The sequence below is a fragment of the Mixophyes fleayi genome, chromosome 3, assembly GCF_038048845.1.
Source record: "Mixophyes fleayi isolate aMixFle1 chromosome 3, aMixFle1.hap1, whole genome shotgun sequence".
NCBI classification, from domain to species: Eukaryota; Metazoa; Chordata; class Amphibia; order Anura; family Limnodynastidae; genus Mixophyes; species Mixophyes fleayi.
Genome location: NC_134404.1, coordinates 53509892 through 53523627, shown reverse-complemented (window position 1 = coordinate 53523627; position 13736 = coordinate 53509892). Strand labels below are relative to the sequence as shown.

At 39.9% G+C, this 13736-nt stretch overlaps 1 protein-coding gene across 2 annotated transcripts in view; it reads left to right on the top strand.

The window, feature by feature from the left end:
• TRAPPC12 (trafficking protein particle complex subunit 12) overlaps nucleotides 1-13736 on the top strand; it is a 75602-nt gene that overhangs the window by 38838 nt on the left and 23028 nt on the right. For both annotated transcript variants that reach the window (XM_075201499.1, XM_075201498.1), the window contains exons 6-7: nucleotides 5563-5675; nucleotides 7223-7295. In XM_075201499.1, coding sequence (XP_075057600.1) covers nucleotides 5563-5675; nucleotides 7223-7295 — 186 coding nt within the window. The remainder of the gene's footprint in view (nucleotides 1-5562; nucleotides 5676-7222; nucleotides 7296-13736) is intronic.

Genomic DNA, 13736 nt, shown 5'->3' with positions numbered 1-13736 from the left:
GTATACATAGTGGCTTGCAAATGTATTAAACCCTCTGAAAAAAGTCAGCAGATTTGTCTGTATTACAAATGACACTTACACGATATTATTCTTATTGTGAACTAGTAGGCTCATTAGGTACATTTCAAACTCTTAATTCATTATTTGTCTGCTAATTATTTAAAAAAAATATATGCTTGCATATGTATTCACCCCCTGCAGTCTAGTACTTTGTAGGACCAGCTTCTGCTGCAGTAACAGCTTTAAGCCTGTTGGGGTAAGTTTCTATCAGGTGGGCACACTGTTTGGGAGTGATTTTGGCCCATTCTTCCTTGCAGATTGGTTCCATGTTGTTCAGGTTGGTTGGATGAGGCTTGTAGACTGCACTTTTCAAATCATGCAACAGATTCTTAATTGGATTGAGATCTGGACTTTGACTTGGTCATTGTAGGTCATTCACCTTTCTGTTCAACACCAGTGTTGCTTTGGCCTTGTGTTTGGGATCATTGTCCTGCTGAAAGGTGAACTGTGTCCCAAGCTTTAATATTCTAGCAGACTGAAGCTAGTTGTCTTGCAGTATCTCCATGTATTTAGCACTGTCCATCCGTCCATCAAGTTTAACAAGATTCCCAGTCCTCGTTGAGGAAGCATGATGCTGCCTCCCACATACTTTACTGTTGTGATGGTGTTTCCTGAGGAATAGGCAGTTAGATTTGCACCACATCAGCAGTTTGAATTAGGACAAATAAAACTGCATTCTTTTGTCTCATCTGACCCCAAAACCTTATTCCACATTTTAGCTGGGTCACTGATGTGTTCTGGCAATCTCCAGGCGTGCTTTATGTAGAGCTCTTCACATGGTTGTCTCGTGGACCTTCCCTCCAGTCTCAGCCCCTGAGCCCTGTAGCTCCTGCACAGTGACAGTCGGCCTCTCTGTGGCTTCCTCACAATTCTCCTTCTTGCTCTCATGCTGAGTTTTGAGGGATGGCTTTGTCTAAGCAGTGTCTGGGTGACACTGATGCAGCTTCCATTTCCTCACAGTTGATCAAACAGTGCTCATTGGGATATTATTTTGCAACCATTTTGAACATGTCTATAGCTTTATCTTTAATTATCTAAGATTGCTCGTTGGTCGTCGCTTTCCTTCAGATTCACAGTTGAATTAGGGGGTCTTTAATTCATAGCTTACTTTTGATAATCACAGGTAGAGGCTAATTAAAAGCCATTGTTAGGGCAATATACTTCTTCTTCCATAGCACATGGGGATTAATACTTATGCAAACAGTATCGAATTATGGGTTTGAAAATGAACTTTAAGAGCATACTGGTGTGCAGTAAAAATACTGTCTGGGACAATCTGTACAGATGTCCTTTGTAATGCAGACAAATCGGTTGACTTTTTAGGGGTTGAATATTTTGCAGACCACTGTATGTATGTTGAGAGGTTGGAATTCTGCCAACATATTGGTGGCAGATGACTATATATTTATTCTTGTATCTGGATGAAGAATAGGTCCAAGTGGCATAAAAAGGATGAAATAAAGGTCGTGTGTTAAGACTACCAATATATGAACTATAAATTCATCAATACGGATAACATTGCTAGAAGTAGAGCTTAGCTTAGAACTCTAGAAAATGGGAGTCAATATATGGACTGACTGAGAGGAGCAGACGTGGAGAATAAGATTGGTGACCGACAGCCACATTCATTATGGATAAAAGTTTAAGTACAGCCCAATGAGTATTGGCAATAGGTTTGATGGTACATCAATTAGAGTGGTAGTGTGTTAGTTGTGTCTTGTGTGACTGCAGCAGATGTATCAGCACTCCTAGGTAAACTGATTTGTAATAGTAAACACACAGGTTCAGATAGAAATGGTTTTTATTACATTCTCCTTTTAGCCATTTTGTATTGCATATGAAGTATATTTTATGCCCCAAAATAGAACATACACCAGAAATATACTAAACTGTTCGTAGGTTTTACTTGGAATTGTACATAAGAGATCTGAAGTGAGTTGGTAAAGCCTGGAAATACTGGGCTACTCCCACGAACAAAAATAATATAGTGCCGGTGAGTCAGGGGGAGCGGAATCAGATTTAATCTGGTTTCAGTACACACCGACCAGTTCTCGGCTGACCCTGTGGGCGCTGGGGCTGACCCTGTGGGCGCTGGGGCTGACCCTATGATTTTGCCAGTTGGGCTTTATTATGGGGGAGGGGAAATAGTCCACCCCATCCCAGGCTTGAGGTATAGATGACCCAGACTGATGTTGATCAGTTTTTGGACCCACCCACAAAGCGATGTTGGACCCTTTTGGGTGAAGACTATTAAACTGGAGAACCAATGATATCAGAAGATGTAATTGAAGGATTATAATTGAAGATTTCTTCAGAGTGATATTTGTTTTAATTTGACCTTTATCAACCACCTACATTAAAAAAAAATTCCCCTCATAGATTATACACTGTGCTGTGATACAGCTTTTATTCCTGTTTATGCCTATACGTTTACATTTATAGCACTGTGAATGAGATCCACAGGAAAGTGTAAAAGTAATCCGGAGCATTCACAACTGTTATGAGACCCAACAATATGAGGCTCCACAATAATGTTCCTATAAGTTAGTGTCCTGTAACATTTAAAAGTGAAATAACAAGCTAATGTGTTCTCCCTGTTTCATTGCTTTGGAGTCGCTCAGCGAGCAACTTCTCTGTCTCTACAAGAACCGTGCACAGCATTCTTAGCCTTACTCAGACAACACGGTCAGCCAGTTAGTGGCAGCCTGGTCTGTTATAGTGTGGTGATCACAATATAAACAGATAAAAGTGGACACATGGGCCGATCCTGTGCAGGGTGATCTCTTTCCATCTGTTCAGCCCTCCGAGCAGCCAGATCATTTCTAGAAGTGCGGTCAGAAGTAGGCCACACCTGAGACCCGGTAGTCACATGCCCAGTAATGTTTCTATTGATATCTATTGGATCTTTATCGGGCAGATATCACTCTGAGTTCTACATAAGGACAATTATTCCAACATTAAAATATTACAAATGTAGAAAGGTTTTGTCTGCAGAAAATGTTACAACTTTATACTCTTGCACAAAACTTTATATAATCTATACATCATTTGTGGATCCATCCTGTTCCTTTTAGTGAGCTCCTAAAAAGATGCCTTGTATGCTCGCAGGTTTTATTAATTTTTTACATTATAAGGTGTTCATTTTTACATGATCTGAAATGGGGGTTTTTCTGACTCTGACGTAAAAAGAAAATAACTGCACATGGCGTGTACCTCCGGTAACAGTGTATTTGGCGTTCTGTGTAGACAATATATACTGACCTTTGTCCCAGCTGAGCACTAGTGGTAAAGCTGTCGTTCTGCATTTTGCCCTGTTCTGTGTGGCAAGCTCCTCTCTGCAGGCTCTAATTAGGATGCGCTCAGCCTAGGTTGTGGCAGGACGGCTGACTGCCTTGGGTCAGGTCTGCCTCTTTCAGTTTGTAAGAAAGCCCAGGATGGCATTGGCAGAACGTGTGCCTGCTCTCAGCTTACATGCCCCCATCACACAATGCATTGTCCTGGCTGACTCTAAATATAGCTTTTATGGATAAGGGGGGTGCTGGCTAATGGAGCTCCTGTTTGCTTCTATGAATATACATAAAAGGATAAAACATCATGGTACATAGTAGTAAAATTGTTCCAGCAGAATGAAATAAAACAATAGTCCCGGTTTTATGTATCGTTGCTTTTATACATTAGTAATTACTGCACGTAATTCAGGGAGGAAACATCTAAATGGTAGCTGAACTGCTATTGTGCAGAGGAGTAACACAATATTGTTTGTTTTTAGTAGCATTAGATTTCCTCTATCATGTAACCCAGTGGTTCCCAAACTTTTGCAGTTCGCGGCACCCTTAGAGTTTCTATAATTTTTCAAAGCACCCCTCCAAAATAATTACTGAGCAGTCCTGTTTTAGAAGTAGTTGGGTCAAAAAAATGTAATAAGTATTTAGGTCAGGACAGAAATACTTATTTAGTTGTATGCACAAATGCCCCCTCTGCATCCAGACACGCTACCCCCTCTCACACTTCCCCCTCTGCCCTCTCTCACGCTGTCCCCTCTGCCACGCTGCCCCCTCTCACGCTGTCCCCCTCCTCTCTCACGCTGTCCCCCTCCTCTCTCACGCTGTCCCCCTCCTCTCTCACGCTGTCCCCCTCCTCTCTCACGCTGTCCCCCTCCTCTGCCCTCTCTCACGCTCCCTCTCACTCTGCCCCGCGCCAGCCATAGAAAAAAAACAAACAACACATAAACTTACCAATCCGAGCGGCTCCGGGACCCAGCATCCTCCTCTCTCACGCAGCTTGTCAGTGCTGGGTCCCGGCGCCGCGTGGATTGGTAAGTTTATGTGTTGTTTGTTGCTTTTTTTTATGGCTGGGCCGCGGCACCCCTGTGACAGCGCCGCGGCGCACACTTTGGGAACCGCGGATGTAACCTGTTCTTTTATATGTATCCACAGAGGCAATTTTATACCTACATGCTGTCACTAGGGGTTTTAATTGCAGGTATTGGAATGGAACGTATTGGTTTCAATTGGACCATATCGACAAGCCGTTGTGCTTGCGGTTGGGAGTGTTTGCATTGCGGCGCAGTACTTCTGGCACTGCTGTCCCGCTTACTTGCATTCATTGGACTCACACAGCATCCCGCATTGACTCTGCTCATGGAGGTTAATGCGTCGCATGACAGACATGATCGCATTGGATAAACTGCGTTTAACATAACGTCATTGGTCAAATGGATTTAGTCAGCCATTCTTTTCACTCCATATTAATTCAGTTTATTCTTGACAAGCGCTTAAAATATTAAGTAGAACTATTCACAGATTTTTATTTTATTTATTTTTTAGATTTGCTTATGTGAGGAACCTGAGACACAGTTAGTTGGAAAGGAAAGACTGTTTTTTTTAGAAGCTAGAATCCTTGAATGCATTAATTTTAATGAGTCAAGAAAACCGCAGGTAATATGTAAATAAATTGTTGAATTTAGTTTCTGTGTGTTCAAGAAGACAAACAAACTATCCTATCTTTTATATTTATAGCCCTATAAATCTCCAAGCTTAACCAATATAGGACCAGATATTGATAGAGAATGTGATAGGGCAACAGTGGCTTACAATGAAAACCCCTTCTCACCATTTATATCTAACATACTGACTGCGCTCACCCTGCATAGAACATATAGGATCAGAAAATATATGCATTACTGAATGTATAATACATAACATTGTGCTCAGTCTGGCAGCCGATTGGTTCTTTTAACCTTCTGTCCTTGCCCAGTGGTTTGGCTGTGGAGAAGTGGTATAGGGAAACTGACTGTGTACGACTGTCCCGATACATAATGATTCATGCAAGATGTTAAAGTGCCTTGGAGAACTTTGAAAAAAATAATCACCTGGGTTTTGGCAGAAAATACGTATTTCATGATTGTGCACAGAGCCAGCACTAGAAATACAATAGATCTTTCTAAGTATTATACCATGCAGTGTATGTACATAAGTAATATTTTGCATATTCTATGTTCAGGCTCTATGGTCCCATTTTCAATGAGGATTTTACACGCTGAACTACGCCAGTATCTTGGAAGTCCTCAGGAATCTCTTGACCGATTGCATAATATGAAAACGATTTGTTTAAAGGTAGGTGCGACTGGGCAAAATGCATCTCCTGTGGAAAATCCATTTACATTCTTCAAACCCTGTGAGAATCCACATTTTACTGCATCTGTATTTAGATTTTAAGGGGCCGCTAAATGTACAATAGAAGTACAATAGAAGTCAATTCTGTATTGCATTTATAAATTGTATGTCCGTATTCTGGTCATGAGAAAGGTCATAAGAAAGGAATGTCAATGTTAATCGGTCTATGCAATTTTCATATGCAAATTTCTTCAGTTAATTATATTATTGTACAATTTTATTTATTTTGTATAGGTGTTCTAATCGGGAGTCTAAGTGTAGTAAATAATGACAAACCAATTGATGTAATTTTGATTCCAATTTTATCAAAATACTGAACAGCCTTATGGAGATTTTTAAGCTTCCTCTCTAGGCACAATGTGCAGATAAGCCACTCTTATTCAAAACATTGCAAGAGGCCGCTGTGGCAGAAAACACACCTACTGGCAGACTGTCTTGTCTTATTGAGACTCGTCGGTGTAAGAAAGGGTTTTTTTTTTTTTTTTTGGGGGGGGGGGGGTTATTTGCGTGTGTAATAGGATATACAAAAACCCTCAGTCGTTAAATTAAAATAATAGTACTTTAGGGGATACCCCCATCCCCACCTTTCACACTTTCGGCAGAGGACTGCGCTCTATGTAACGAGAGATCCAATACAGTAGCTCAGGGGAAGTTCCCAGGAGAGTACTACAATTGGGAATGGAGAGTTTTTAGCACCAAGGTAGGTCCAAGTGGAACATCGCTTTTTAAATTATTATTATTATTGATATGTTAATAAGCTGCTGATATTCAGGAATACAGACCTCTGACCTTAGGTGGTAGCCAGGAAGCATTTGTCCGGCTCTGACTTCATACAATAGTGGTAAGTTACAGTTCTTACATGAGAATGCGTCTCCTTAAGGCTGATGGTATATTTGGAATGACCGGTCAGTTGTGAAGCAGTTAGTTATTCCTGTTACGCTATCCTGACATTTGTGTTATAAACACATTGGGCCTGAGTCATTAAGGAGAGTAAAGCATAAAAAAGGAGTAACTTTACACCTGGGCAAAACCATTCTGCATTGGAGGGGAAGGTACATTTAAAATGTAGGGACAGATTTATAGTTGGAGTAGGGCATGTCCTAGATTAACTTTAATATTCAGTGTAAAAATAAAGCTATCAAGTATTTGTGTGGTGCATGAAAAAACAGCCAGTATTTAACTTTTATGTGTAAAATAGTAAAGTCATTTGCACCCCTTGCATTTTAACTTGGGTTGTCCCGGGGACCTTTACTCCCTTTTTTTTGCCTTACTTTCCTTAATGACTCAGATTTCATTCATGTGAGCTGGTATGTCTATGCTGGTGTATGCTCCCAGACTGACTAGAGACAGAGGAGACACAATAGATAGAGGGATGAGAGACCTAACTGTTTGGGAACTTGTGAATCAACATTTTTCATCTAATAAATAAAATCTCTGACGTATGTTTTTTTTGTTTTTTTTTTATTTATATTTCCTTCTTATTGCAGATACTAGATAATTTGGAGAAAGGATTTGCAGAAGATGGCAGCATGATCACAATGACAAACAGTAACAGGCAGGGTAAGTATATTGCACCTCTTCTGTATAGAATAGGGCCTGTCCAACCTGCGGCCCTCCAGATGTTTGTGAAACTACAAGTCCCAGCATGCCCTTCCAGCTATCAACAGGTTGTCTACTGGCAAAGCATGCTGGGGCTTGTAGTTTCACAACACCTGGAGGGCCGCAGGTTGGACAGGCCTGGTATAGATAATAACGTTTTTAAATCAAAATAGATTCACATTCTGTAAATGTATGTTAAGGACAATAGGCGACACTCATTAACACTGTAATACATACTAGGTAACACTTCAATACTGTTACGTATGTCGTACAAAATGATTGTGTCTCTATTTCAATAGTAAGTAGGGAGATATGTGAAAGATTATTGTGAAATGAGAATTTAGAAAATACTTTGTGAAGGGCAACAAGAAGAGTAAACAGTTACAGGAATAAAAAAAAAATTCCAGAGATTTTCAGAACTGAAGCATCAAGATATGGGGGGTGATTCTGTATCACAGTAATTGGTGTTCCTGCTCCCAGCACTGGGCATTAGTGTACCATTCTGACCAGAGTGATATCTGTATGGGGCTTGTATCTTCTCCCCGTGTTTGCTTGTGTGTACTTCCCGGTGCTCTGCTTTTCTCTCACAGTCCATGGGATATATTGGTAGGTTAATTGGCTTGTGATTAAATTGACCCTGGTATGTGTTTGTGTATTGCTGTGGCAGTAAAAATTAAATTGTAGGCTTCACTGGGATAACGCAAGGATTATTATGCTGGAGTTATACTGTGTGAGGCACTTTCAGAAAACAATATAAAAAGAAGATAGAAGTGAATCCAGCGCTCCAGATATCTCCCAAAGAGACCAGACAGAACCCTTAGTCAGGGTAATAGAAAACAAACAAATACTTATATTGGCGTTCTGTGTATGTTCAATTCTTCTTATTAATAACACAGGTATTCCAGTTGTACAAGTAATAAAATAAAAATGACCACAATAGCGTAATACAGTCAGACTGTCTTCTATTACCCTTAATAAGGGTTCTGTCTGGTCTCTTTGGGAGATATCTGGAGCGCTGGATTCACTTCTATCTTCTTTTTATATTCTTTTCACAACTGGTGTATGGTTGGCAGAGGTTTATTAAGCAGCACTGGATTATAAAGCGCTGGAGGGTTTTCTTATCTATTTATATTTTCAGAAAAGAAGAATGCAGGTGAGAATTAGATCATACACTGACACAAGTTACACCCAGCCGTTTTTACTTACCAACCAGCTCTTGGAGCCCAACTGCGTCCTATTCTAATGAGAGAAACAATGGTTTATTCTATTATAACAGCCAGCAGTATGCATTAGACCACTGACCACCAGTCTGACCAGTCCTGGCAGGTGTGGGCATTAACCTCCAACATATTTCAATATTATTGCAAAGTATTACAACTGCCCCCACCCAGCTACTTCTTAATGTCACCCGGCTGTCAACATTTTTGGTGGAGAACGCTGTAAATTGTTGTAACAAAGTGCAATATTTGTAGATGCAGAATACATGTTTTCCAATATGACTGCTGAATAAAGGCATTAATGCTATAAGCGGCCATTTACAGACAGTGCCTTTTACAGGTCTACACATTCAGGAAATGCTGTTAAATTGGCAGACTTAGTAGCAGAATACTACGCTTGTGTTTATGCAATACACAGCATTAGTCTGTCAGTGGATTGTAAATAGCATAATAGTATATTGCCCCTAACTACTCTGTGTATATGGCAGACGCCATCGTGTTTGTACCTGGATTGTGGCCATTAACTCTCCAAAGGAGCAGGCGACTATTGTTTCAATCCCTCCCCATACAATGGCCAGTACCAAGTATTAAACAGGAATACCAGGTGCTGAATGCGAGGGCACCAAGTGCTTTTCTAATTAGTGTCTGTCGTTGCTAAGCAACCTATTGTCGTCATGATTACATGATCAGGGATTATATTAGTTGGGCAAGATATATTGGCGTGTAGGAAAGGTCCAGTTCTACCCTGCTACTAATACTATTAGAGTAACGAAGATGTGATGGCAGCTTAAATCTAAGCTGCTGTTATATTCAAATATCAATGGCTGTAATTGTGTTAGTATGCAGGGGAGATCCATTAGTCTCATGGATAACAAAAAAATAATAATTTTAAAAGTGATGAAAACATTTTAAAAATGTAAATTGTCCTACAAGTTATTGGGGGAAAAAATATTTTCTTCCCATCATACCTAGTTCACAACAAACATAGGCAGTGAAACCTCATGCACTCTTGCATAACTGTGTAACGGTCGCACAGACTGAAGGTCACCTCCCCAAAAAATACTCCCCTTTCTCCCATACTAAGAATGTATGCACCCTGGCACATTGTATTCCTATACAATGTTATACCATAAAATATATACCTTCTTTCCTGGGCCTTAAAATTGTGTCATACAAAAAAGTACTCCTATTTGGTATCCTAAACGGAGGAGAACAAATCTATTGAAATTTGGGTTTAATATCTTGGTTCTCTTAATAAATTATCATGGAGAAAGTGTGTTGTTCCTACATTATCTAATTTTCTCTTTGCGTTGCCCATAGGATGTCATAAGACCGAGCAGGTAACGGACAACTCCCTGGGTTCTCTCTTCCTGCATAGAGGAATAGCATAGAGCAATGTTTAGTGTAAACAGTAAAAGGCACAATTAAGCAAATTATTGTTTTGCATTTACAGACTCTTAATGTGGAGTCAGAATTCTGTGGGATTTCTATTTAACGAACAGGATATAAACGCCTCACTCCACTCCCTGCCATTACACTCACTGCCTTTCTGGGATGATATGTTTTATAGGCTTTGCAGTTTGAGAGTTTTGAGAGTGAGCTGGACTGTACAAAGGTGGTAAAGGCTCCGGATAGGACAATCGAGTGCTCTGTCTCCCATAGTCCTGCTGAGCTTTGTTTATCTCTACATTAAAACCTGGAAAATATATTTTGCAGATTGTGAGTAAATCTGTAGTAACTGGAGTCATCAGTAGTCTTGTGGAAAGGGACATCCCGCTGTGTTAGTTATATTGTGTGGAGCCTTATTTATGGGCGAACATACAGAAAATAGAATTTAAAGGGCAACTAAATGCTTAGACTGAAATGTTCCTATATGAAGCATGAAGGTAAAACACATTATTCAGTCCTACTCTGACTTTCCCCTTCTAACTTTGTCACAAATGGCTGTAGCCACCGCTACAGTTCCCAAACACGGGGTCTGTCTTGACATAAAGCTCAAATTATAAAGCATAGGGACTGTGATATGACTGATAATCCTCCAGTCTGCAGTCTGAGGTAACGTTCCTGTTACCTAGGAGACTTTCGTTCCAATCCCAGGCAATCCGGTTTTTGAAGTTCCCCAGAATCATGGAAGTTGGAGATGCAACATCTGTTTATTTTCGCAAAACAACGTTTTAACAGTTTAAATAACTAAATAATTTATACTGTGCTTTATTATACACATATTTATCTCCATTATAGACAGCCCATGATATATAGCAATATCCAAGCATGGCTTTACTTGCTGTGTAAGTGCTACCTTGATTGATAACTGAATAGACTTAATTTATTCAGCTTGGACCTCTTTGGTAGTTTTAAAAGCTGGCAGTCTAGGTCCGTTCATGTGGCGAATAGTAGTTATCCTATAAACTCTGAAATAGGTTACATATGTGTTTGTTAAGGACAAAATCAAAGTTTTTGTTCCTTATTCCAGAGACTCAAATGTGGACATTTCTATCACCAGCCTGTTGGATAAAATGTGTCCCCTGCTAAATAGAATGTTTTAGACTTATGTTTCTAGCTAGCTGTTCGGGCCATTTAAGTTATTTCAGCACAAGGACCTTAATGTTCCTTTTTTGTGATTAAGTTTTTTTTTTTCTCCCTGTGTTCAAAAGCCCCAAAATCCCGTCTGAGCTGTTACTGCCATTTACTCTTAGGTAGTTTCACAGATTACAAGATGGGAAAAATTAACCATTTATTATACGATTCTGTGCCCTCGTGTGCGTGTGTAATACAGATAGATGCTAGGACTAGAGAGGGCGCACAGAATGATAGATCTGAGAGCCAACTACAATAACAGTCTCGCCCACTGAGAGTCACAAAATAGATTGGAAGTCATTTTGGAAGACTTGTGGATTCAGAAAATGAGTTCTGGGTCAGCCAAGTATGGAAGGTCAATAAATTCTCTAGGCAAGTATTCCCCTTGTAAAACCAGAAGCTCAGCGTAGCTTCAAAATTGAAATCTGTGGTGCATATATCTCTGATGTTTGGTTATAAATTATAACACATCCTTCTACTCGAGGTCCAGTTTGGGCAGCCGTCACTTAAATCATTCTTCGCAACTCATCCCTTAAGAACATAGTAAAGTTTAAATGCCAGGATATGTGGAGGGGTTATGGCTTCCAAATATATCCGCTATCTAATTGGGAAATTGGCTGCTGCGTTTTAGGGAACATTTGATGGTTGGAAGGCTGCCTAAGAGATATTTTAATTTAGTTGTGATTTATTGAATGAAACACGAGCATTAGTGACTGGGCCGGAGTTTAAATCATACAGCAGCACAAAATCCGCTCTGCATACAAATGCTACAGGAGCAAAAATAGCCTGCCGGAAGTAAAAGTGTACCACACATTATTCTGGAGACTGTGTGGGGCTTGCTGTATCTACATTGAGTCCCCAGAAATATCTAACAAGGCTAAATAAACTGTAAATATAGTCAATTGGTTCTTTTTTTTTTATATGTAAGCACTCAATACTGAAACTTCTATATGTCAACAGTTTGATGAATTTCCACCCACAATTACTGTAAAGCAGATATAAGCTTGTGTGGAACTACAAGTGTCAGCATGCCCTTCCAGCTAAAGGCTTTTTGTTTTGTTTTTTTATTTCTGTCTGTTTAGAACAGTGTTGGGTAATCTGTGACACTCCAGGTGTTGTGAAACTTCAAGTCCCAGCATGCTTTGCAAATATATATAGCAGCTTATTGCTGGAAGGGTATGCTGGGACTTGTAGTTTCACAACACCTGGAATGTCACAGGTTAGCCAACACTAGTTTAGAACAAACAAAAGAAAGGACGCCCTGGCACAAGAGAAAATGGGATGGAGGGTATATAATAGTCAAGCTCTACCCATGAGTAGAGAAACCATACCAGGGACATTGACCCCTGTGTGTGTGTTCACGCTCCACTGGTAGGTGTAGGCTAATATCCCTAATCCTACCCTTGACCAGAGAGGTTATGTCTGTGTATATACAGCAGCAGCTCATTAGTCACCAGTGATTTCTAGGCAGAGGAAGGCACATTTAAAGAACGTATGGAGGACCTATCGCTCCCTGGTCATGGTTACCAGACCTCCTATATACACTTAATATGTAATAAGATTATTAATAAAGCAAAATGGTAAGGTGCATTGCCTTTAACATGTTGTACCACACACGATGAGCCCTATATTGTGCATCTACAATAGTCACAATTGCCCCCATATACAGTATACAGGGGTGATTCTTTCCTTCCCACTGTCGGAGGTGAGGAAACAAATGGCAGCAGTAATGATCTAGTAATAAGTCCAGCGGTACAATGATGGGCAGTATGTACAGCAGTAGTGGCACTGATTGCGTAAAACATGCTCTTATGTGATATGTATGAAGTTCATGCAGCCAATGTTTTATTATTATTATTATTAGTGGCTCCGATGACTGTCTGACACTCCTGAAGTTATGTATTAGATCCTGTTTTGGGCTTATTAAAAGAGAAGATATGACCATATGGCCTTACATTGTTTCATGGCTTTATATTTAAAAAAACCACCCCTATGTATGTATTGCATGCGTTAGAACACGTACCCACTAGAAACCTGGATGTGTTTTTGTTTTCTGCATCATTGCACACAGAGTGTATATGCATGCGTGCAAATCGATTTAAGATTTGTTTTTATGTGTTTACAGTGTGTTATGTTCACATTTTTTTTGTGCCTATTCTGGGTCTTCCATGTTCTTTAACATTTCATAATACTTTGTCTACAGTGCTAGTTGCCATGAAGTGCATAGCGACTGCCTCATTCCAGGAGATCGTGACTGTTACACAGTATTCATATGCGTGACCTAAGAAATACTTGCACACAACCTGAAATACAACACGTTACATGCGTGTCGTATAATGATTCACATGTCAATAGTCATTATCAAAGGAAATATTATGCACACATCAATGCACTGCATTGATTCCTGTAATATACTAGCATTACCTATAGATTATACATGAATCCCCCTCAATGACTTTCATTTGAAGTACAAGAAAATTTCTTTAAAACGTTTTAGATCTTTCTAAAGCTTATGCTCTCATGGTGGCGGGGGATCTAGTTAAGAGTCCATGAATTTCCTGATTTAAGTCTGTAGGCAGACAATGGCTCTAACATGGGGTTGCAGACG